The sequence below is a fragment of the Juglans regia genome, chromosome 11 (genome assembly GCF_001411555.2).
Source record: "Juglans regia cultivar Chandler chromosome 11, Walnut 2.0, whole genome shotgun sequence".
Taxonomy (NCBI): domain Eukaryota; kingdom Viridiplantae; phylum Streptophyta; class Magnoliopsida; order Fagales; family Juglandaceae; genus Juglans; species Juglans regia.
In genome coordinates, this window is record NC_049911.1 from 14,893,169 (window position 1) to 14,919,504 (window position 26,336).

The window sequence follows — 26,336 nt, forward strand, 5'->3', positions numbered from 1 at the left end:
ACAAGGTATGTCATATTCGACTTGGGAAAGGTGGCATTGGAGCCCTTCGTGAGTATTTTGCGAGGATGCAATACATGAATGACGGGGTTTTTGCAATGATGGATTTTGATGATGACGGCAGATTGATGAATGTCTTTTGGGCGGATGCACGAAGTAGAGCAGCCCACCAATATTTTGGTAATGTCGTCACATTCGACACCACATATTTGACAAACAGATATGGGATGTCGTTTGCACCATTTGTGGGTGTAAACCACCATGGTCAGTCAATCCTTTTGGGAGCAGGATTGATCTCTAGTGAGGATACAGAAACATTTACTTCCAAACTTGGTTAAACTATATGGAAGGTAAAGCTCTATGTGCTATCATCATAGATCAAGATAGAGCAATGAAAAATGCCATTGCTATCATCTTTCCGAATACCTGACATAAATTTTTTCTTTGGCATATACTAAAGAAAGTACCTAAGAGGCTCGGTTCACACGGTGCATACAAAACTGGGTTGAAAAGTCAGTTGCTAAAGTGTGTGTATGATTCTTAAAAAATTTACAAATTTGAGAAATGTTGGGAAGTGTTAATTACGACATACAACTTGCAGGACCATGCCTGATTGCAGAGTTTATACACGGAGCATACGTATTGGGCATTGGTATTCCTGAAAGATGTGTTCTGGGCTGGAATGAGTACAACCCAATGAAGCAAGAGCATGAATGCTTTCTTTAATGGGTATGTTCATGCTAGGACAAATTTAAAAGAGTTTTTCGATTAATACTAAGGAAGAAGATTGAGAATGAAAATGGGGTGAACTTCCACTCATTTAATGTCACAATACCTATGGTATCAGTCAATCCACTTGGGAACATATTTCAAAAGTTGTACACGAACTCTAAATTTAAAGAAGTTCAGCAAGAGATAATGGGGATGCTCGGTTGTCTTCCAATTTTACACCAAAGTGATGGTGTAATTGCAATATATCATGTAAAAGAAAAAGTTTGTGTTGATGGTTTCATCAAGGAGGTTACTCATCGTGTGTACTTTAATGAGACTCATGCGAGGCTAAGTGTTCCTGCGGATTATTTGAGATGAGAGGGATCCTATGTACACATGTATTAGCCATTTTCAAAATTAACCATATTCGTTCTGTACCAAAGAAGTACATATTGGATCGATGGAGGAAGCACATATAAAGGAGATACATTGTTGTGAAAAGTAATTATGACGTAGCTGATGCAAGGCCAAAAGTGAGCAGATATGCACGTATAATCAAGATGAGTTACGACATGGCAACAAATGCAGCGTCATGTGATGACCATATTGAGGATATGATTGTTGAGTTAACTGCAATGAACGAGGTCTACCGCACCAATAGGTCATCGCAACAAACCCGTTCCAATGTTGCAGTTATAGTTGTCGATGAAAATACAATTGGGAGTTCGAAAAAGGTACTTAGCCCCCATGTTGTGAGAGGTAAAGACAGACCACCATCTCTCCTGAAAAAATCAATGATTGAGAGAGTGCACAAACCCACGATGAAGAAAGCATAAGGAAAAACGTAAACAGGTAAACTCAATGTAACTTTGCAGTCCATGCATTAGCCATTTATCTTGTGTAATTTTTTGTTAGATGTAATATGGTGTTTCCCCCATTTCATAGCCACATGGAAGAGGTAGCGAAGTTGTTGACACTTGTAGGAATTTATTTGGCTAAATAATTGTTGGGAACGAAGAAAGTGCTCTCTTTCAAGTTACATACCTATTACTGATCACTTCGTGTGAGCTCTTTTCTTGGCTTGATTTTTCTCTAATAACCCTTTTAATTTTGATGTCGTTCCTTTAAATTGGCTTTGAATCACTCACTTGTTATGTTAGCAAATTGGCATTTATCTTTGTTGTGTTGGTTATTGTATATTGTAGTTGCTGCTTAATTCTTCTCCTACTGGTTTTCTTTTCTACATGCATTTATTTTTGTACAAGAACTTGTAATATGATGGTGATCAGTACTAGTGGCGAGCACATGTTAATTGTGTCCCTTTATTGGTTACTTTGATCTAATTTTTTTTTATCTATTGTTAGCTGCCCCAAAACACTGATGAAGTGTTGGAGTCCATTGGAACCTAGTTTGGCGTTGCAATGATTGAGACTCAAGAAAGTGTACTTAATCATAGTTTATTCTGTCAGTTTCTCTAAAGTGATTGAATTTATTATATTATGTTCATTTTTAACTGTTTATATTGCATTCATAGATGCAACTTGGGGTAGATGGAACCCAGCCAGATAGCTTGCCCGGCCCCCAGTTTGGCGTTTCAGTGATTAATACTCAAGAAAATGTAATTAATCTTGGTTTATTCTGTCAGTTTTGCTGAAGTGATTGAATTTGTTATATTATGTTCATTTTTAACTATTTATATTACGTTCATAGATGCAACTTGAGGTAGATGGAACCTAGCCGGATAGCTTTCCTGGCCCCCAATTTGGCGTTTCAATGATTGAGACTCAATGTAGTTGGAAAAAATCAGGTTGATGAGTAGAAGTAGGGAAGCTGACGTTTTTGTGAAGTGTTTTGTAAAGTGGTTGTTATATTATGTTCACATTTTTGTGAAGTGTTTTGTAAAGTGATTGCTATATTATGTTCACATTTTTGTGAAGTGTTTTGTAAAGTGGTTGTTATATTTTATGTTCAATGTATATAACTTGTGTAATTTAAGTTCTAGACTTGTTGTATTATGTTCAATGTATATACTTCAGTGGTACCACTTTCAACAGTTTGATTAATGGGAAAAAGACTGTATTTTGGAACAATCCTTATTAGTGCACGAGATTTTTGTTGCTTGTTAAATGAGTAAAAGAAGCTGGTATGTTTTGAAAGTTCAAAAGGAATTTACAATGATAATATTTTGAACTCATCCCAACTCCTCCGCATTACTCGACGGAGGATAGAGCATCGTTAGTCCAAAATGTGGCATTGGGGGGGCTGTAATTAGGAGAGGTTAGAATGAGCCAAATGCATGAAAGAAAAAAAATATATATTTTGAAAGTTCGAATGGAATTTACCAGGATAATATTTTGAACTCAACCCGACTCGTCCGCATTACTGAATGAAGGGTTGAGCATCGTTGGTCCAAAGGTGGCATTGATGGGGGCTGTAATTTAATACGATGTTAGAACGAGCCAAATGCATGAAAGAAAAAAATATATATTTTAAAAGTTCGAAAGGAATTTATGAAGATAATATTTTGAACTCGTCCCAACTCCTCTGCATTACTCGACAAAGGATAGAGCATCGTTGGTCCAAAATGTGGCATTGATGGGGGGCTGTAATTAGGCACGACGTTAGAACAACTCAAATGCACGTCCACAATTTTTTTTAAAAAGCTTATAAGGAAATCTACCTGGCTATCCCATGCATATGTATATATAAATGACGAGTAGTACAAATTTCCTGGACCACAATATCCCTATAATGCACAAATAAAAATTCATTAACTAATTGGAAATATCAAATACATGGACATTTCTATATGACCAGTGTGTATCATACCTGTGCCGGTGGGATTGATGTAGAAGGCCTAGGTGGCCTTTCATCTTTCTTTTTATCCATCACGTTATTTCAACTGAGTCATAATGAAGTTTTAGAATAACAAGAAATATTAAAACTGATTATCTCACCGCTAATAAATTTAAATCATGTACACTTAAAAAAATGTTGATAGTTAAACAATACTTGTATCTCATTTGATATGAAGTAGACATAGGAATCTCCATTGAGCCTTGAATATCATCACTAACGACGCAAATACCATGTACAAATATGCTTTGTCATTCGCTTTTTCCAAGTTTTGATATAAAATTCCATGATTTAAGAAAAAGATTATGGAAACGAGCCCACATGATCACTTCATTTAAACCAAAAGCTCGGGTAGACTAGAACTATCGTATACCCAACAAGTAATAAAACACTAGGCTTCGTTTGGAACTAAAACTCTTCTCAACTCATCTCAACTCATCATTACAACTTTTTCAAATTCCAACACAAAATATAATAAACAATTTAACTTTTTCAAATCTCAAAATAATAATAATAATAATAAATAATATTCTAACAATATTTTATTATCTCAACTCAACTCACTTCAACATCCAAACGCACCCTAAATATCGTTAGACTAGAACAAACCCATATACATTCTCAAGTATAATAACATAAGCTCAAATAAGGATTCTTCAAATTAAACAAAATCAATTCAAAAAATGCAAGGGACATAAAAAAGGTTCAAACTTGAACCAAAACCATCTCAATAATCAGTTAAGAGCTACCACAATCCCCACCCAATCCTTCTATATATATAAACCTACCAAAAAAATTACATTGCTTTGTATAGGAAAACCCAAACAAGGAAGACAGACAAATACAATAAGATTTCAATCATTACTTCTATGCAAACAAACACAAACACTTGGAAGAAAGATCCTGTAAAATAACTCCAAAACTAACCAATGCAGCGAGATGCAAGCGAGATGGTGACGCAGGGAGAGAGAGAAATGTGACATGCAAGCGAGATGGTGGCGGACGATCGGAGTTTGTTTGGCCGGTCGGCGTGGGCAGCGGCACAACACTGTGACGGGACGAACGAGACAGAAGTAACGCGGGAGAGGGCGATGCAGGGAGAGCAAAAATTCGAATTGGCTTGCGTAGGAAGACAAGCACAGCAAAACGTTCGTTTTACTTGAAGAAAGAAAAAAATAAATAAAAATCCACATCATCCCGTGTTGTGGTGTTGGAGAAGTGAAGGCTGATGTATTAGAAGATTCCAATATGATCTGATTACTTCATTTGTTTTGCATTAAAATTCTGGAAATATTTTTGGTATTTGGATGTACTTGAAAAAGTTATACCAAAAAGTGATTTCAATGAACTCATTTGGATTCAGAGTGTTTGATTTCATCTCATCTCATCATTACAATTTTTTTTTAAATTTTTACATAAAATAAAATAAACAATTCAATTTTTTCAAGTCTAAATTCAACTTTATCAAATCTCAAAATAATAATAATATTAATAAATAATATTCTCATAATATTTTATTCAACTTTCAACTTTATTTATTTATTTTTGAAAACTGGTTTTATCTCAAAAATTGTTAAAACCGATTTCTACTCTTGCTTAATAGAACTGGAGTCTCGGACTCTCAAGTGACACTACATTCTTACTCAATGATTCCCTATCTCTCGCTCTCCTTTTCTTAAACTCCAAATTTTCTTTGTAGTTTTTAGTTTTTAATTTTTTGTAGTTGTATGACGTGTGACATACAGGTCAACATAGTTAATAATTTAGTTGTTTAATAGAAGGACCAACTAAATTAATCTTAAAAGCAAATAGAATAAAAAGTTCAATAAAACTATATAAAGAGTACATATATAAACGAGTCGATTAACAAATAGTAAATAGTCAAATTTCATTCATTTAATTTTTATTCGAACACAAGTTGCGATCGAACTTTTCATCAAGACGTATTTTATTGTTCACGAAAGTTCGGACATTTTCACGAGCTGCTTTATTTAAATAAAAATAATAAATACGAAATTATTCGAGTTTAGAAAACCCAATGGGCTTCTTGAGAAGGAAGAGAGTGATGACAAATTCTCCCACTAGATGCCATTTTGATCTTGAACACCAGATAGAGCATGCTGCGAAATTCAAATGCAAGTGTAAATTACAAAATTTTAGGAACAAACTAGTGAAGGGTGGGAGGTGGATCACCTGAAAGTATGACAAGGTGTATTGCACATCACTTTCAGAAATTTGGTGGTGGAGGACAATCCTGATCCTGAAACAGCAAAAACACCAACAACAACATCATCATTTGATTCATTTTCCTGTCTAACAAAAACAACTACTGTCTAACTTTATAAACGGGATCAAAGAAAATGTGCCATATCAGAGCATCTGAACTGAACATGCATTGAAAGTCTTGCCTCTATTTTTGACATGCAACAAACAGAGAAAATGAAATAACATGTTGAAACTAAAAGGTGAAAACTTTAGCTTTTCCATTAAGAAATTTTGTACGTAAAACCCACAAAGTGAGGCCCTCCTACATCTTCAGTAATTAGTCAAGTTCTCTGGTTTATTGCGTAGATCCTAGAACAACACACCCCTCTTTCTGCTTGGACACACAATCAATAATCATAAAAATATCACTTGATATGAACACACGTGCTTACTTCTTTTAAGCTTATATTTGTTGAAAAAACTAAATCCATGAGTTGGACTTAAAAAAAACAACGAAAAGACGAACTACGAAGGAATTCATGGATTTAAGCTGCTTTTTGTGAGGAAACCAGACCTTAATGGGCCCTCTTGCGTCACGAGTATACCATGTTCTTCTAAGTACTCGCACAGTTTTTCTGCTGTGAACTTTGAGCTTTCATCTATGTCAAAATATATCTGGTGATGTACCAAAGCAAAAGTATGTATTAGTACATGTTCAGCTTATATGAATGAGATCAAGAAAAGCACTAATATGTAATATACAAATGAACAAATGAACTCAACCTGAAGTGTCAAGTGACTTAAATCATTCTATATGGACCCCAAAAAAAAGATAAAATGTGAGAGATCACAAGGAGAAACAATTAATCCTCCAGAAGTGTTATAGTGGTTCCGATTATAATCCTGTCGGAACAAATCTTGTGCAAAGTTGTGCTCAAACCTTTGCATGAAGCAGATTTGCATGTGTCCCACTTTCAATATGATTTGTTATTGAGCAAGCGTACACAAAGCTACTTGATAATAAAAACTAGATTCAGTAAACTAGTTTCTTAACCACTTAATACTTGGTTCAGCAACTTCCCAATCTTAAATTATGTAAACTAGAATCTCAAGAGTTTTGATTACATAGAAAAACAACCAAAATTCACATAACTAAGATACTTACAATATTGGTCTCCACTGAAGCAACATCGACTTTTATTCCTTTGATTTGACTCAGTCCTTCTGGAATTTTTGAGAGAGAACATAGAAATAAAGAGCCAGGGGAATAATTATTCTTCCCAGCAACGATAATGCAATATGAAACAAGTACACTAGAATACTAAGTACCAACCTGCTAAAATCTTAGCTTTCTTGTGATCGCCTTCAAGCTTTACAACATTTTCTTGTACAGCTACCAAAGCAGCAGCGCAAAGGATCCCAACCTGTCTCATCCCACCACCTAAGGTTTTCCGAAGTATTTTGGCCTAACAGGTGGAAACAGAAGAGTTTGATGCTAAGTAAGTTTTCTAATAGATCTAAGGAGCTGCTGATACTTCTAACCATATAATTTTCGTTGGTACCTTGGCAATAAAGCTTCTGGAGCCAACAATAACAGATCCAACTGGAGCACCCAGACCCTTTGACAGGCATACCTGGTTCACAAATTTAAATGAGACAAAAGCATTGGCAATATGTGGTCTAATAAATAATGAACTTCAGAATTAAGTTGCAAGTAATATCAACAAGTGATAATACTGAAAACTTGCAGAATAAAAAGATCTAAGAATGCCCACACAAGGCAACCATACCGAAACGGAGTCAGCAGCTTGCACCAGCCTATGAACAGGAATGCCGAGTGCCTGGCATACCAATGTTTCTGGATTAGAAACTCATATAGTATATACTTCACAATTTGTTGAAGAAAGACAATTGGCATCAGAAATAGAGATTGATCCAAAATCATCATTCACAATGAAAAGGAATGTTCAGCTCAAATTTACATAGAAGATATATGCATTTACTTAGAAGTGAAGAATGTAGAAAATATGGCAGATAAATGCCTCTGAAGCATCATAACAGGCACTCCAAGGTAAATTATCCATATCCTAGAACAAGTAGATGAAAAAAATAAGCAGCTGCCACCGCATGGTAGCAATTATAGGAACATTAAGATCACGTTTTCCATATATCAACTATTACAAAGTGACAAATTTCTATGATGGCCCCCCTCGTAAGAGTGGAATTAGCCAATGCACAATAGCTAATTTTAGACAGTGCACTATAATTCATATTGTCATCCTCGAGCAGGTTAGCTCACAAATTTCTATGATGGCCCCTTTCATGATGCTATGCCGCAGTTTGCTTCAAGAGATATCATACAGCATATTGTAGCAGTTGTATTCATGAGTGTGAGAATCTTTTCCAGCATTTAAGTGTGTTAACCTGTTTGAGGATGAGGTTCAACATATGTGGGAAAATGGTAAAGGTAGGAAAAAAAAAAGTGTGCTCTAAGGTACTTGACCATTTTGCACAGCAAAATTTAAGCTTCCATAGGGCTTTCTAGCACATCATATGGACTAAATCACAACTCCAGGGACGTACTTACTTACCTCCACATGGATGTCGAACATACCACACAATAACACGCAATGACAAACTAAACACATGCAAAAAATTTTACTTACAACCGATGCATTAAAAATGCGGGCCCCATCAATATGAAGCTTCAAACCATGCTTTTTGGCTAGCTCTCCAACTTTGTCTACATATTCTACAGACAGACATCTACCTCCAGAGCTACATTTAGTAGAGATGCCACTCGTAAGGCATTACAATCACAGAATACACAGTCATTACAGTTAAAAAGTGAAAAGAAAAACATATTGATGGTTCAATAAATTGATAGGGAAAAAAGAAACACCATGTGGAAGAAAAGTTCATATTCCTCAGCAATACAGTTCATAGATTCAAGAGCAATTAGTGTAATACTTATAATATAATTTGCTCAAAGTAGAGCTACTGCTTAAATTTCTCAGAAAATTCCATACTGTGCTGAGTGTAGTTTCAGGTACTTTTGAACGTGGATTCTAGACTGATTGCAACAACAAAATATAGCTTTTTAGGTAGTAATAATATAAAGCATGGATCTTTATACATCCCTTCCCATCAACCTGACCAAGGATTACAAAGTAATGTTCCTGCAAAAATATGTCTCGTTCTGGCCTGAACTAAAAAAATGAAAGTAATACAAGAACAACCCGAAAGGAGTGTGGTTTGTAGCATTACCCTTTTTCTTATATATTTTTCTCCTTCTAGATAGTTTTATTTCTTGTATACTTACTCGGTACTTGGATTGTACCCTTTAATGAAGTGTTAATACTATAAAAAAAGTCTTGAATGTTATGATCAATGTTTCACATCAAGAGCAGACAGGTTTGACCAAAAGTCCATGAGAGACGACTTCAGTTATCTTACATTCATATGAGCCTCCTAGGATATTGAGCTGAGTATGAATAAACAAAGAGAACAAGAATGTGAAATTCATTATTATGCTACTTTCCAGACTTCTGAAAATCCTAAAACTGAAATTAATGCAGCTGACTGCACTGCTTCCACACTCTGAAGTTACGTGCAAACATGGAATGAAACACCATGCCACATGAAGAATTTAACTTTTTCTTTTCAAAGCCACACACATCCAAATTGACTTGAGAACTGGAATGATAATACATTTAGCAGTCCAAGTCCCAAAACTGAGAGCACAAGCTATATTTGTCTGGACATTGAAAAATTAAAGTTAAAACTAACTCAGTTCAATCAAACCTCCGTACATGTAGAAGTGAGGGATGAGCATAACAAAATCATTATGTGATCCTAAAGACTGAAGAATGGAAAAAAATGAGGTGAAGAAATTAGAAATACTTAATAATGAGCTACTGTCAAAGCTATGCTAAATTTCATATCCTTCCCCTATATATTCAATACAAATTAAAGCTATATGGAAGCATGAGTAGCATTTTATCCTGTGATGTAAGGATGCATGTCTTTACAAATTAGCAATTAAAGTTATGTACAATTAACTTTAATTGAGGGAAGATTGCCCTTGGGAAAGAAAATATCATCGGTTCAGATGAAATTTGAAGAAGCCTCGAAACAAGAACTAGTTTCATTGGACAATACAACCATAAAAAAAATGATAACAAAAGTAATAGAATTAACTGTTAACAGAGAAATCGCCAACTCTGCATCTGCAGGGCAGTTTACCATGCCTTTCAACCCAATAAAATTTGTGCATTACAACTGCATGAGCACACAGGTCCCTAATAATTGGTGTCAAAAAAAGCATATATTTCATATAGCATGCATGTAGAGGCAGGCAAAACATCAAACGAAGGAGAACCAAGAAACCAGGTACCAGTGCTTTTTCACAATTTACTTTTGAGACCCGAGATTTTAATTGGATAAATTTAACACCTGTGCTTTTAAACATGTTAAGACAATACCAGCAGGCATATTCCAACAAATAAGATGCCGAAGATGACAGTCACGTTGAACATGCCAGTAACATGTATTGTATTTTTTACATAGAAAAATAAAATAAAAGAAACTTAAAGAAAGAAAAAAAAAAGCACGGCACCAAGGGTGGTGGAGAGGATCCCTCCCACCACATGGCACCTCTACCGGCATGTTAAATTCAATACCCTTAGATGTTTTCCAACAAAATAAAACGCCAATGCTGACAGATACTTCATCTAACATGTCGGAAATATGTATGTGTTTTACAAAAAAAAGTGAAAAATTAGATAAAGTAAAAGTGAATAAAGAAAGGGACTGAGGGCAGAGAAGGGGATCTCTCCTACCTACGGTGCCTCCACTGGCATGGTTGATGCGCAGGGTGGTCTCCCATTCTTCTTTCCCTACGTGGTGAGCAGGTTGGGGGATCCTCACTCCTCCCCCTGTGCAGTGGAGGCATGACCCCTCCCACCCACCCCATACCAACACCACACAAGTGGAGGCAGAGGGGATCTCCTCCCCTCCCAGGGCCTCTCCACCACCCTGCAGGAGGCCACCCCATGGGGTGACAGGGGATGCCTCCAATCTTTTATATTTTTTATTATTATATTTTTAATTATATGTGAACATGTGAAACAATTTTTTTTCGATGTTTTTTTTTCATTTCTTAAATTTAATGTGTAGAAGTACAGGTGTTGAGTTTATTATATTAAAAATTCAGGTTTTAAAAAGTGAAAGTACAGGTAACTGATTTCCTTTTAATTTCCCCTAGAAAAACCAGCTTTCACAGCACACAATGTGGAATCTCCCAATATATTCATTTAAGACATCGATTATAAAAAGTGGTTAGGGTATCATTATCTACCACAAGGCAGACATAACTCTTTGATAAGTATAATAATCCTTACTTTGCATGCGTGTTTTCCAAGCAGATAAGCCTTGTAGTAGGGTACACGAGCACCCCTCCTGGATCTCTAATGGCAGCTTCAATTAAATCAATATCCATTGTTCCATCTTGGTTGTTCTTTACAGTCCTTGGATGCACACCTCCAATTGTTGAAATGCCACCATTCTCATAAATGTGGATATGGGAATTGTCTCCAAGAATGACTTCACTTCCCCTAGTGTCGCAATGAACAAGCACACTAATTAGATTACCCATTGTGCCTGAGGGAACAAATAGGGCTGCCTCCTTCCCCGTGATCCTTGCCATTTCTGTTTCCAAGCATAAAGCAGTTGGGTCATGGTGCAAAACGTCATCATCAACCACAGCAGTCGCCATAGCAGCCCGCATTGCTTCAGTTGGTTTGGTGACTGTGTCAGACCGGAGATCCACTGTTCGAGTAATCATTTTTTCCAGAACTGAACAATAAATGAATAAGAAACAATTCGCACACCATATTCCAAAGAAAAATGCATCTAAACTAGAAAGAATCAATTGAAATGAATAACTTCAAACCCACTGATGCCTACAGACTTTCTTTTCTCCAACCATTATTGGATAATTCAAAAATTCTGATAAAATTATAATCTCCACTGTGAAAGCAAGAAAGGAACTTTAATGTAAAATATGTGCAATCAAAAGCAGTTCTCATTAGATTCTAAAAGAAAAATATTTAGTACCAACAAAAACAGGATTATGTATGGCTTATTTTCAACCATTTTGACCCTCAATTTGTGGATGGAACTATCTTTATAGAACAAAATAAATCTGGCATTCATGCTATTCTCCGAGATGAACAAGGTCAAGTCTTAATGGCAATTTGCAAAGCTGAATATGGGGAACAAGAAGTGGAAAGTATAGAGGCACTAGAAGTTCTATGAGGGCTGCAGTCTACCTTTCATTTGGGTACCCCAAAGATTATTATTGAAAGTGACTATAAAAACTATAGTGGATCGACTGAATGCAACAAATATGAACATGTCTCATCAAGAAGCCTTGCTAGCTGAAGTCATAGATCTTTGTAAATAGAAGTCAGACATAATGGAAGAGACGCAAATGGTGCAGCACACTCACTGGCCCAACATTGCAAAGTTATTGAACAGAGTAAAGTTTGGAGGCAATCAGATCCTGAGTTTGTTAAACAATATAAAATTGTAGATTCCTCATTTAAATCTGTACTGTTTATTGCTTTCAGCAATTTTTTAACGAAGTATCCATTTTCATAAAATATCTATGGCTTATTTTCAACTCTTTTGACCCTCAATTTGTCTGATCACTATTTTACACGGAGTTTTTAAGGTTCAAACAGTAAGGGTTCGATTAGTCCTGATCACTATCATGTCATTTCGTCTTCAACTAGGCTCAAGGAAGGAATTCAAGAAGTCAGTTCACAAGCAACATAAAAACAAATCATAGAAAGACAGTGAGGGGATTATGACCACACCAGTGTAAACTCTTCTTCTTTAGTGCCTTCAACTCGGTTTCAGAAAAACTTCTCGATTGAAATGATTGGCGATCCTTATACGCTGCATAACAGTAATAAAGTTTGAAATTATTCGACAGAACAGGAAATCTAATGATATATATAAACAAATTATTGGCAAACTCTCAGAATTGTTGACAAAAATGAAACAGAATTCTCAAACGTCCAAGGAGGAAAAACAGTTTTTCGCTCTTTATGATGTAAAGCAGCCATAACAAACACATGCAAAGGCAAAAACTACTCTACCAGTTAAATAAGAAAAAGAACCCAAGAATTTATTCTTCTTTTCTTGTTTTCGACGAGTAACTCCCAAGAACTCCCTCCCAAAAAAGGCTACCACTTCAACAATCAAAACAAACAGCTCATTTTCTCAAACTTCAAACAGGTTTATGACTCAAAAAGAAACCTTAAAAGAACAGGGTTTAGTTTTGAGATTCCAAATAACCCAAACTGAACCACAGTTGGAATGTCAGATGTACGAATATATTCTTGAATATGCCAGAAGCATGAGTGTCGGTTTGCATCCACGTCGACTTAGCCACTGTTGGACTCTTATGCAAGGGAAAGGTCAATAAACGGAATCACAAGAGGAACCAGATGAACTATGGCATTCATCGCCCAATTATATCTATTATAATGTCACGTTCCATTTTCTGTGAATCTTTCCTTTCGTGGATGGAAAACCAGCTGGCTTCTTATCTTCTGAGATAGGTACCCAAATCAATGCGTTTCGGTCATGGAGTGTCGCCCAAGATATCTTCCGCACTTTCCTTGTAACGCGTTCCTTATTTTCCGTAGGCTACTTGAATTTCTCTACTTGACGTGGACCCTGTTGACCAGATTGCCCCGCTGGCTGCTGTGCTCTTCGAGAGCATTCTGAATTTTGATAGACACGAGACTTTTATTTATCAATTCTTCTACGGTCAGTCAATGTGGGGTTACATTACACACCCTCCGAGTATGATCTTTTAAAAAAATAGAATTGAACAAAAGAGTTTGAAAGGAAGATAACCACGCTTCACGAAGAAGCTTCATATTGGTTTTCTGCTCAGTTCAAACCAATGCACCTACGTCTCTGTTGGCCCGTCTACACTGGCATGTCTCCTCTCCGAACGTCTTCACACGTCTCTCTCTCTTAGGAAGAGAATCACAAAGAAGCTTCAGCTTGCTTTCCCATTCACGAACCAGTGCACCATTTTTCAGAGTCGAAAAATTCTTGGTTTCCTTCACTGCCAGTCCTTATCATCCATTGTCAGATGTAGTTGATTTTAAGTTTTATATTTTCTAGTTTTCAATTCTATTCTAACTTTCGTGCTTTTTGTACATATATGATTATTGTTAAGATTGGGATTTTTTGCCTATTGTTCATGGTTTTCCCCTGTTTTATAGCTTATTCCGAACAAAATCTCACCACACAGGTATTAGAACTTTAGAGTTCCCCCTGATTCCTTTATTTTGGATGCTAAAATATTTTCCCAAAAAAATGTATAGATATAAACCTGCTCATTTGATATTTGTCATTTTCAAGTTTGTATGCAAAATATATTATGTGTAGTTGAATGGATGATTTCTTTACTTTCATGTGCCAATTATGTTATTGCCTACTTCTGAATTTAAAAGGACCAGATATGAATTTTTCAGGTTTGAGGCAATGTGGGTTGAGGATGAGGAATGTGGTGATGTTATTTCAAGGTTTTGGCAAGGGAGTTTTGAAGGGAGGTCTATGGTTGAAATAATTGATAGATTAAGTAGCTGCAGCAGTGTAACATCCCGATCCTATATCATTAGAGACAATTACACGGATATTTTATTAGGTTTGATAATTAGGTTATTATTATTATTATTATTATTATTATTATTATTATTATTATTATTATTTAAGATTTTATTGTTATTAGGATAACTACTCTCATATTTTAAGTTCCACGTTTTCCCTCCTCTCCGCCCCGCACGTCTCCTCTCCTATGCATGCACGTCTCTTTCCTTAGGGTTTTATTTTTACGGTGTTCTCTACCACCTATATATATATGTTTATACGCTGGATCTTCTGCATAAAGAAAACCTCACGCCGCAGACCAAGAACCACTTCGAGCCTTGCCTGGCCCATGCCCAGCCCCGCTACCTGCAGTGCCGTAGACCCAACGGAAACCAACGTTGCATGGAATGACAGAACAAGAATGACTCTGTTTCTCTCTCACGAAACAGAGCACCCCATGTGTCGTGCCGCGAACCACCATCAACCACGGCGACTCCAAGCTACCCAGAACACGCCGACGCCACCACCGGCCACCTTAGAAGACACCGGACCATCCCCAGCCGCGAGGACACGCCGCAGCAGCCACGGACGTGAAGGCCGAAGCCTCTGTTTCACTTCAACGGTAGCCACCTTGAGGGACGTCGAACCACCGACCAGCCACCACAGAAACTGCCGGCCGTCCTTGTCCCGTCGCACCCACTCTCTTCCGGGAAGCCCACTGCCGCCGCCACAGCTTCCTTTCTCTCTCTTTTGGTTTCGGTTTAGTAGTTCCTCTCTCTAAACTCTCTCTCTCTTTCTCTCACTAGGTGCCGCACCACCATAGGAACCCCCCTGTCGCGCCGCCGATCGCTCCCAGCCGCCAGAACCACCGTCGAGTTAGCCCCTCTTCCTCGGTGAGCTCCTCCATCGCAGACTCTTTCTCTCTCAACTCTGTTTTCATTTTCTTTTTAGGCTTGCCGTGTTCTCGGGTTCTAGAGGGAACCCGTGGGTTTTGATGGGCCTTGGGCCCTAGTCCTTTAGGCCGTATGAGGTTGGGATGGGTTTGGGTTTAGTTTCCTGTTTGGGCTCATGTAGTATAGTATTATAGTTATGGGCCAGAGTTTTTAACCCTTTTTACAGATTATAGTGATATTTATTTGAGCTTATATTTTAAGTTATACTTGATCTCATTTTATTTCAATAATTGTTTTAGTGATTTATATTGAGTTTAATATTACTAGTTGAGTTTATTAAATAAATATAAGTAGTTAAAGATTCTTTTTAATAAATGTTTAAAGAATTGGAAATATGTTTTAAAGTATAATTTTAAGTCTAATATTTGAGTTAATATTTCTTTTGTCAATTTAGTAAGATTTTAATAAAATTTCTATGTTAAGAATTTAATGGAATTTATTAAGTTTCTTATAAAATTTAATAATTATGTTGAGAAATGAAACTTAGTTAAGAATTTAAGTTTTTGTGAATTATTTTAAAATAGCTCGAGTATTTCTACTAAATTATAAATTAGTATTTTAAGTAATTTAAATACTATGAATTATTGATTTTAGTGTTAAACAAATATTGGTTTGACTATGTTTTAGAATTCTAATTTAGTTAAGTAAGATATTAGCATTTATTTTAGTTCCAAACAATTTAGTGATAGTTATTTATTGAATATAGGTCTCAAGTTACGAAGTATTATTCAAGGAGAAACGCATCGAGGTAAGTAAATTTGATCATAAATTAGGATCGTTACAGTTAGCTTATACGTATGTATTATTCAAGCCAGTTCTTTGATAGCCATTATTTATGAACCGCTCATGTACAAGCATGTCATCCAGCATAGCATATGATCATGTCATTCCGCATCATGTTTTAGTTTCAGAAATTATAGTTATGTATGTATTATGTCATGCATCTCATGTGTATAAGACACATAAGCCATCTTAAATTCAAGTGTAAGATAAAAATCAGATCAGTTAATAAGATGGCCATTCAGATGCATAGTACCAATGCAGTTCGGTTTCAGGGTGGTGTGCAAGCCACGAACTCAGTCGTGGTCCACCATAGTATGCTAGAATACTATCAGCAGTTCCCCTTGCTGCAGCGGGATGTGGGGCTGGTGCACAACCTTACACACAGGGTTAAGTGTGTTGGCCAATCAGATAAGTAAGATAAATCAGTCAGTTAGTTCAGATAATTCAGTCATACATAGCATAAGCATTAGCATGAACAGTCATGAATTTTAAGTTCAGCATGAAAGTTCTTATGAAAATTTTATGTTTATTATGTTTTCGTTATGATAGATTTCTTACTGAGTCATCGACTCATTTTAGTTTATTTTCATGTTTTTAATTACCCAGGTGAAGATGATGATTACGAGCAGGCAGGCCAGGAGTAGAAGGAGCATTTTAGTTTTGTTCAGACTTTTTTTTAAAATAAAATGTGTCTCTTATGACGAATTTATTCAGTTATTTCTTTAATATTTTTGGGAAGACATTTTTATTAGACCTTTTATTTCATAATAAATTACTTCAGTTTATTTTTCAATTGTGAAATTAGAGAATCGCTTGCCGGGTTTATTTTTCATGAAAAATACGTGACACACCTAGCCTACGGGAAGGGGGTGTTACAACAAGTTGTATAGCATTCTAAATTCAATATCACGGCAATGTACAAAGTAATAAAAAATAAAATAAAAAATTTAGGTGCCTAATTTTTTTTATAAAAATAAATTTATAAATTAATGTAATATGTTAAGATATTAAATTATTTTTATTATAAATATATCTCATCTCATCTCTGAAAACAAACGAGCCCATAATCTCTACACAATATATTTTTTCTTAATTTTTATTTTTTTTATAAAATATTTAATAGATAAATAGTGAATAGAAAAATTGAATTATTTAAAAAAATTAAATTCAAAAAAATTTAAAAAAATTAAAAAACTTAAAAATTTAAAAAATATGATATGTAAAAGTTAGACAAGTTGTATAGCATTCTAAATTCAATATCACGGCAATGTACAAAGTAATAAAAAATAAAATAAAAAATTTAGGTGCTTAATTTTTTTTGTAAAAATAAATTTATAAATTAATGTAATATGTTAAGATATTAAATTATTTTTATTATAAATATATCTAATATATTATATCAAAATATATATTTTTATAAAATTTGTTATCCGATAATATTTTAAAGCTGATATATATGTGTTGCATTTATTAATAATAAAATTTCAATACATTCTTAAAAGTATTAGAAAACACAAAATTACAATTATAGGAAAAGTCTCATCTAAAAGGACAGCTTTGGTTTATGTGCTTTTCAACATTGACAGTTTGAGGAAAACGAAAAGATAGACGAAAACATATAAAGGGACGGTGGGGTAATGATCCCGATAAGATTGGCTGTGCATTCGATCCATAATAATATACGCACAACAAATTATAATAATGTTATAAAATAAAAATATTTTTATAAAATAATTTATAAAAATATTACTCATTTAAAATATAATTATATAAAATATTATAAAAAATATTGTATATAAATTATTTTCATTTTTCAATTAAGGTAATTTCTGTCCACACGCAAGACAAAAGTAAGGAGAAATTGTAATTTTCAATTTTTTTAATAAATCATTATTATATTTTAAAAAGAATTGCTACATATATAAATAAATTATATAAAAATAAATTTATAAATTGACGTGATTTTACGTAATTTGTTAGATTTATTTTATATTAAAAATAATTTTACAATTTAACGTATTGCATCAAACTACGTCAGTTTATAAATTTATTTTTGTGTAATTATTTTATGACTAAAATATTATTATATTTTAAATGACAATTTCCTATAAAGTTGTTTAATTATAAATTATAAATTAACAATATATTTTTAATTTTTTTCAAGCTGTACACTCAGCGGTATCATTGAGCAGCTGATAGCTTCTCTCTTTGGTAATGGTCTTCCTCCACGCCATAATTTCCAGGCACGTAAACCTCTTCTAGCTAGACGACACACGATTCCCTATTGTCCACGTACATTTTGCGATGTACGTATTTTGCTCATCAGTCATATATAGTAGAGTACTACTTTTACTGCTTATAGTTATAAGTTAGTGTATTAATTATAAATCACTTTATTGTTATTGTAGAAAAAAACTAAAACACAAATATTATTTTATGCTTTTTACTTATCAATTATTTTTTATATTGTCCATAAAAAAATCTTGCAAATTATAGATTCCTTTCGTACGCCTGCTGGACCGCAAGTTCTCTTTTCTGATTTATTCCTATAGTACGTAGCCTGCATTCGATTTCTTATAGATTCCTTTCGTACACAGTGGTAATAATTTATATTTCATACGTAGCCTGCATTCGATTCCTTATAAATAGCTAAGACCCCAACTACACAAGAACACATCTTCAACAATATCCACACTGATCACTCCCTGATCAACATCTCTCTCTCTCTCTCTCGCGCTCACACACAAATGGAAGCACCAGCACAACCAAAATGGGTAAAATATCTCACTGCAGAACTCAAAATCGCAACAGCAGAAGAAGCATGGCCGTTCTTCGAGGACTACTGCAACCTAGCCAAATATGCTCCTGACGTAGTCGACACGAGTCACTTTGTCGAAGGGATCTGCAACCAGCCTGGCCTCGTCCGCTACTGCGCTGCCACAGCAACAAAAGTATGGGACGGGCGTATGCAATCGAAGAAATTGTGGGTCAATGAGAAGCTAAATCAGATAGATCCCATCAAGAAGTCTTTGACCTACGAAGTCAAGGAAAATAACGTCGGCATCAAGACCCTAGTGGGAACATGCTCAGCATATCCAATCAGCAAGGAAAGCAAACAAGGGTGCAATCTCCAGTGGTCATTCGTCGCTGATCCAATTCCAGGGTGGGAACAAGATGAGTTTGCATCTTTTATTCAGGCTATGCTAAATTCCATGGCAAAGAACATAGAAGATACAGTAACCGCCAAGAAAAAGAAGACAGAAGATTCCAAGATCCCAAGATGCTGTCTTCCAAATTTCCTCAGAATGATAAAATCAAATCTCAAAATTTAAAACTTTCGCTTATGGAACTAAAAATGGACTGGGGACCCTAGTGGGAACATGCTCAGTATATCCAATTTTAGTACGTGGTACCAAAGCCTTTTCTTTGTTTTTTTTTTTTTTTTTTGTCTTTTTCTTTTCCTTCTTCAGAGAAGAAACTATCCTAAGTGAACAATCTAGACAACTCAATTATAGCATCAATGTTTTCATTTGCAAAATGGTTGGGATTTTCCAGAGATGTATGTCCGTACTTTGCAGTTTGCTAACTCTATGATGGCTAAATATTGAGGAGAAATGTTTACAAATATTAAAGAATGAGTATTGTAAAGAAAGTAAAGAAGTGTTTTTGAAGAATTGCGTAATGCTCATTTGAATGATTTGGCAAATTACAGGAGGTGTATATATACACATAATTACGATTGATTTCTTAACTTTATGCAACATTATAATTTGAGTTTGACAGCTATCTAATTCAAAATCAAATCCACAGGATCACAGCTCCTCATCCCTTATCTGTAGCACTGATTTCGACAAGTGATGATTGCTGGTTTGGCTCTTCCTAATTTTTAGTGATATCAACTTGATCTTCTACAAGTATTGACAAAGTTCGGATGATAAAATCCACAAAAGATTTATGAAACTCATAGACTAACTACTTATGAATTTTCATGAGATGTGACAAATAGAAAATTTTAAAAATAAAATAAAATACCTTTAAGAAGTGATAACAATTTTCGGGAATTGAGCTGTCATTAATATATCCCAGCTTATTGCTTTTAAATGCTTCAGGTATTCATTGAACATCATATTTGTCCATAACTTCAACAACTTAGAAGCCAAATTTCAAATAAATAATCATTGCACTTATGAAAGTACAAAAGGGCATGCACACAGCAACATGATAAGTTAAAAGTAACTACAGAGAACACTTACTTTAGACATTATTTTAAAAGCAATAAAACTCATAACGTCTAATAATTATTTTAAAAAAATACCAACATTCTCTCACTATTTTTTAATAAAATAATAAAAATAAATAAATAAGAGAGATACTTTTAGACAAAGATGAATTATTATGTATCATGAAGGTATGCTCAGCATTGAACCCTCACTTGGTGAAATAATAATCTTTACTCCAGAGTCAATAGTGGTCTTAGACTTCAATTATGACTGCTTAAGGAAAATAAAGAATTATTACTCACACATAGTAACCCAGGTATTGACATGAGCTCACTACAACAAAATTTTTCTTTTGTGACAGAGGAAACTTCACCACGACTGTCACCTAATGTTCGTCACAGAAAATAATTGGTGACGGTTGGAGGTGTTCCGTTTGGTGTAACGTTCAAAAGTTCCATTTTTTGTGACGGTTGAGATATGTCACAGAAAGTAACATTCGGACGTCCAATTGAACGTTCGAATGTCAACCTGACCAATTGGTGTTCGAATGACAGAAGATGACGTTCGTTGATTCTAGTTCGAACGTATCATATTTACGTTTGAACGTTTATGCGTCTGAACGTTAATTGCAATAAACGTTCGAATTTTTGTTCAAACGTTACAAACCAATGTTTAAAAGTAATGGGTTTAATGTTCGGACGTTAGTTCAAATGTTAATGAAGATGTGTTGAACGCAAGTGGTACATTCAGAAGTTTGTTCGAACATTAATTGTTTAAACATTGGAACGTTTTGTTCGTTTGAGGGTGAGTACGTTCGAACGTTGAGTCCTATGTTGGAATGTTATTATATAATTTTGTGTATTAACATTCAAACGTTGGTTCGAATGTGAACCAACGCTCGAACGTTTTTTATTTACATTCAAACATACAGATCAGAAATACTAATGTCATAAAATTAAAAAACATATCAATTGTATCATATTACACACAATCAATTAACAACTAAAAATATCATATAAAGTTTCAAAATTAGATATTAAAATTAGTCATATACACTAATAAAATTGATAAAATTAATTTCTTTTCTTTCCTCGCCCATCGCGATTCTGTTACAAAGACATAACACTCTCTATTTGCCTCATCATCTCCCGCTGCACTTGCTCTTAGACTTCACTACTTATTCTTTCCTCCTAATCTTTCTATTGGTCATGCAAACGCGTCTCTAAATGAGACTCGCTCTAAGAGAGACTTTAACTCTTGTTGTCTCGATCTCATATATTCATTCTCGCGCCATGCAGTTTCTAAATCTTTTTAGTAAGATTATTAAATTGTGAAGTCGATGAGGTTGAGGAGGATGGACATCTATGTTTGAAAGATCGTACCAAACCTCTTACCATACTAGACTGCGGCCCAAGCACTTGCGTGGATATGTCTATGTCATTAGGAGAGGATTCCCCAGAAGCTAACTGCATCTCCATCATTTTTTCTTGCAATTTGAAAGAAAACACACAATAAGTAATGTATTAAAAGAAACACAAATAAAAAATAAATTATTCACATATTGCATAATTTATTTAATAAAATTAACACTGCTTACATAATTATTTACAACAACATGATCCATCCACTCACTACGCTCATTAGTGTAAGCAGTAGCATAGACATGAATGAGAAAAAAGTTTTCAGGATTATTACATTTCTAACAAAGCGACATTAACAATTTTAAAAAGATAATGTTAGTACTTAAATAAAAGAATATCAGAAAAATAAATGAATTCTATAATTTCTTAATTACCATTTTTTTAGCAAGACGATGAAACAATCTTGAATCGGCACGATGGTAGATAGTTAGAGTGGATCTATTATGTGCATTTGTAGAATTTAAATGTTACAAAATTAATTAGGAATGTTAATTGTAATATATATACATATAATATATATAGAATAAATAATTAAATGATATAAATTTAGAATACCTGATAATTTGGAGATGCGAAAAGATCACAACACATTCTCCAATCATCTAACTTCATCTGCTGGAAAGGGGATTACGCAGCCTCTTCCAACGTCTCAAAATTCTTGAAGTGGTCATGACATCGTTCGTTGTGGCGTCGAAATAGTGTAGCCATCAACTCATTCACAGTTCTCAAATCCTCGCTACGACCAAAGTCGAGCTCGAATTCATCCTAATAAGTGAATTAGGTCAAAAATATGATGTATTAATCTAGGTGAAAAAATATACTTTCAAAGTAAACTCACCAGCACACGACTTCGAATGTGTTCCTTAATCTCATTCGGAACATCTCGTCATGAGCGCACATAAAATGGAGCATAAGCTCTAACTATTGTACCAATATAAGAGGAAAGCACTGTTGCACTATCATCAAATTCTCCAGTGAAATTATCAAGAATAGTGATATTGAGTTTTTCGTGCCTTCTATTTTTCTCAAGAAAGATGTCACGTGCAGATGCATCAACTATATGATAATAGTATAATTATAGCTATTGAGATAAAAATATTAATTATATAATTAATTATCAACGACATTTCCTTACTGGTAGGTGTCGACTGGCTATTATTCTCTTACGTGTTAACTTGATCTTCAAGAATGGATTCCTCGGGTGGGGAGTCCTCAATGAGTTCGGGATTTGGACTTGGCGGATGAAGCACATTTCTTCGTTGTCGTTTTGGCGGCATACTTAGAAATGATTAATTATATCAAAGAAAACTAATTAGAATAAATTATGAAAAGTATAATATTCTATAATCACATATATGAATAAAATATTTAATACTTTTATTCTTCATCTTCGAATGTACTTTCCATGCTTGTTTCAGAATCTTTCAATAACATATTTGTCATCATCATCAACTTCTTCTTCGTCCTCCTTATCTACCTTCTCCCCGAATTTTGATTCGTCATATTCTTCTAACTCTTATTCTTCTTCTTCCTCAGTTACTTGAATTGAATGATAATTTAATATAGACAGGTTGAGATGGACAGGTGGGACGTCATATCTACACAAGGGGAGCAACTCGAGTGCACCAAGGTCAACAAACAAGTTAATACCCTCTTCATCTTCCTGGTAGGCCTTTACAATTGGAGTGTCATCTTTATCTCTACTATTTTCGTAATATGCACTCGTTTCTACTTCATATATATTTTGAGAGATAAATTTTTATACAACTCGCCAAGTTATCTCTCCATTATCTTCCTCAACGCTTTTCATTGGATTAATCAAGTAATAGACTTAGGTAGCTTGAAAAACCAAAACGAATGGATCATCTTCGTACCATTTAAATACAGTATTGACACTCGTAAAGTGATTATCCTATGTATCAAAACCTGACCACTATCTAGATCCCACCAATCACATTTAAAGACATATGTTACAGACCCACCAAATATTTCAATCCGATAATATCACGTATGATACCATAATAGTCAATATCATCTATTCTATGACTCCCTTCAAGTAATACACTAGAGTTTTGAGTCTTTCTATTACGTTCACAGTCCAGAGTATGGAATTTATAACCTCAAACCGTGCATGCAGTGTACCGAAGTGCTCTATTTGAGGGATCACTGGCCAATGCATACAACTCAGGAGAAACTGGTCCGAGATCACGAGCACGTTGTTCCAAAATCTAACAATTAAAATAATAAATATTTATTAAAAGTTACCCAGAGTTAAAAGTTTCAAAATGTAACATATATATAATTTTAGTTCATACATATTGTTCAAACCATTTGGAAATTTCTTCCTCGTGTCTTGCCTCTATATTCTCTACGCCTTCCATCCTAAATTTGTCGATGTGCTCACTGCATATAAGTGCAAAATAATATTATTTTGAGCACAATAGTTATAGTTAAACTTCAAGAAACTAGAGTTATTCGAAGCATGCAACGACATACATGAAATAGTCATCAATCTCTCGACAATTATTTAGCATATACCACCAAACTTTACCCAACTCTCCATCAATTAAATCGTAACCTGTTTGTGCACCCAAGGGTCGTACATTCTGGAAAAATACTAATAGCTCATGAATAGGCAGAGCAACAAGATCAACATTTTACTCTTGACATTAAATTGTGTTTCAACACTACGAAGATATAAAGAGCAAAATGTTAACCATTTATCATATATATAGGCCTCTGCTATTGAACCCTCAACACTAGCTTTATTCCCAACAGTACGCTTCAATCGACCCAAATATCTTTCAACTAGATATATTCAGTGGAACTACACCGGTCCACCCAACAATACTTTTTGAGGTAAATGTATTGCTAAATGGACCATGACATCAAAAAATGATGGTGAAAAAATCTGCTCGAATTTACAAATTTACATAGTATAGTAGTAATGTCTTCTTCCAGTTTCCACAACATATCTCGATTTACTACCCGAGCGCACAAATCCTTAAAAACATACAGAGTTCGAATATGGCGACACGTACATTAGATGTCAATTTCCCACAGGTTATAACTTCTACAAAAATACGTCACAATTATGATTTTTCAATCCACTGATTTTCAAGTCATCAAGGTTCACGCATCTACTGATATTTGAAGCATAACTTCTGGCAACTTCACACTTTGCAACCATTTACAGAAGTCCATCTTCTCCTCCCTCGGCATGACCACCCTATTGTAAATGTAGATTATGTTTAATTTCCATTCTCTCAAGATCTTTTCTCATCTTGATCGTATCATTAGTTTTTTTATTAATGATCATCAATGTACACAATATATTATCACATATATTCTTCTCTATGTGCATTACATCCAAACTATATCGCAACATGCAGGATGACCAATACGGTAAGTAAAAAAAAATACTACGCTTTGTCCAATTAAATTCTGTTGCGCCTCGTTTTCCCTTGTTCTTTCCCCGACCTTTGCCAAAATTGTTTGCTCTAACATGTACCAATTGTTTCATTATCTCTTCCCCAGACAACTTATTTGGTGAAATTTTGTCCTCTATTCTCCCATCAAACTTAGCACATTTTCTTCTTCATGCATGATTTGCTGGTAGATAACGTCGATGACCCATGAAACACAACTTTTAAGAATATTTTAACCACTTACTACCAGTTTCTTTATTACATATTAGACAAGCTAGCTTCTCTTTCGTACTTCAGCTAGAAAGATTCTCATATACCGAAAGTCATTTATCGTCCACATTACCGCAACATGCATCTGAAAATATATCGACGTGGATGCATCATAAGTTCTGACGCCTGTTTCTCATAACTCTTTCAACTCTTCAATCAACGACTGCATGCATACGTCAATGTCATTCCCAAGTGATCTTGGACCAGAGATAAATAAAGTTAACAAAATGTTGGGCGCCTTCATGCACCTCTGTGGTGGAAGATTGTATGGAATCAACACTACAGACCAAATGCTATAACTTGTACTCATATTCCTAAAATGGTTGAATCCATCGGTTATGAGTCCTAGGCGTACGTTCCGAGCTTCTATCCTAAACTCTGTGTATTAATTATCGAAAGATTGCCACGCAAGTGAGTCAGCGGGGTGCCTCATATATACGTCGTCCTTAACTCTTTTATCCTTGTGCCACTCATATCTTGAGCAGTTTTCTTACACATGTATAGTCTTTGCAACGCTGGTCTCAAGGGAAAATACCGTAACAGCTTAACCGACAGGTTTTTCTTACCCTTCCACCTCGACTCTCCGCATACAGGATATGCTTGTTTCTCCTCGTTCTCCTTCTAAAACAAAACAAAATCATTTTTGCATGCATGTATGGACTTGTACTCAAATCCTAATTCATTTCTCAATTGTTTCGCATCATAAAAGTTTTTTGGCAATGCAGACCCTTCAGGAAGCGCCTCGTTAAACAAATTCAATACCATGTTTATTGCTTTAATCGACATCCCACACAATGACTTAATGTGAAGCAACCA

At 34.9% G+C, this 26,336-nt stretch overlaps 2 protein-coding genes across 4 annotated transcripts; one reads left to right on the forward strand and one right to left on the reverse strand.

Moving 5' to 3' along the window:
- Positions 1 to 5,427: 5,427 nt before the first annotated feature.
- Positions 5,428 to 13,567, reverse strand: LOC118343817 (probable low-specificity L-threonine aldolase 1). 3 transcript variants are annotated; one of them, XM_035682781.1, is made up of 11 exons: positions 13,096 to 13,567; positions 12,651 to 12,732; positions 11,172 to 11,625; positions 8,436 to 8,547; positions 7,560 to 7,610; positions 7,332 to 7,403; positions 7,103 to 7,235; positions 6,935 to 6,993; positions 6,344 to 6,444; positions 5,758 to 5,824; positions 5,428 to 5,684 (listed from the first exon to the last, which is right to left on the reverse strand). In XM_035682781.1, the coding sequence occupies exons 3-11, from the start codon at positions 11,612 to 11,614 to the stop codon at positions 5,646 to 5,648; spliced, it is 1,077 nt and encodes a 358-aa protein (XP_035538674.1). In that variant the 5' UTR covers positions 11,615 to 11,625; positions 12,651 to 12,732; positions 13,096 to 13,567; the 3' UTR covers positions 5,428 to 5,645. The 3 variants fall into 3 exon arrangements, with proteins under 3 accessions (XP_035538674.1, XP_035538675.1, XP_035538676.1); XM_035682782.1 differs by having other exon boundaries at positions 12,936 to 13,476; XM_035682783.1 differs by having other exon boundaries at positions 13,169 to 13,398.
- Positions 13,568 to 18,928: 5,361 nt separating this feature from the next.
- Positions 18,929 to 19,513, forward strand: LOC118349900. Its single transcript, XM_035695849.1, has one exon. The coding sequence runs from the start codon at positions 18,929 to 18,931 to the stop codon at positions 19,511 to 19,513; it is 585 nt and encodes a 194-aa protein (XP_035551742.1).
- The last annotated feature ends 6,823 nt before the right edge of the window (positions 19,514 to 26,336 follow it).

Coding starts and splice junctions, on each gene's coding strand:
- LOC118343817 (XM_035682781.1), bottom strand. CDS start 11,614: ATGATTACTCGAACAGTGGATCTCCGGTCTGACACAGTCACCAAACCA. Junction 7,611..8,435: donor GCATTTTTAATGCATCGGTT/GTAAGTAAAATT, acceptor TTGGTATGCCAG/GCACTCGGCATTCCTGTTCA. Junction 7,404..7,559: donor AAGCTGCTGACTCCGTTTCG/GTATGGTTGCCT, acceptor TTTGTGAACCAG/GTATGCCTGTCAAAGGGTCT.
- LOC118349900 (XM_035695849.1), top strand. CDS start 18,929: ATGGAAGCACCAGCACAACCAAAATGGGTAAAATATCTCACTGCAGAA.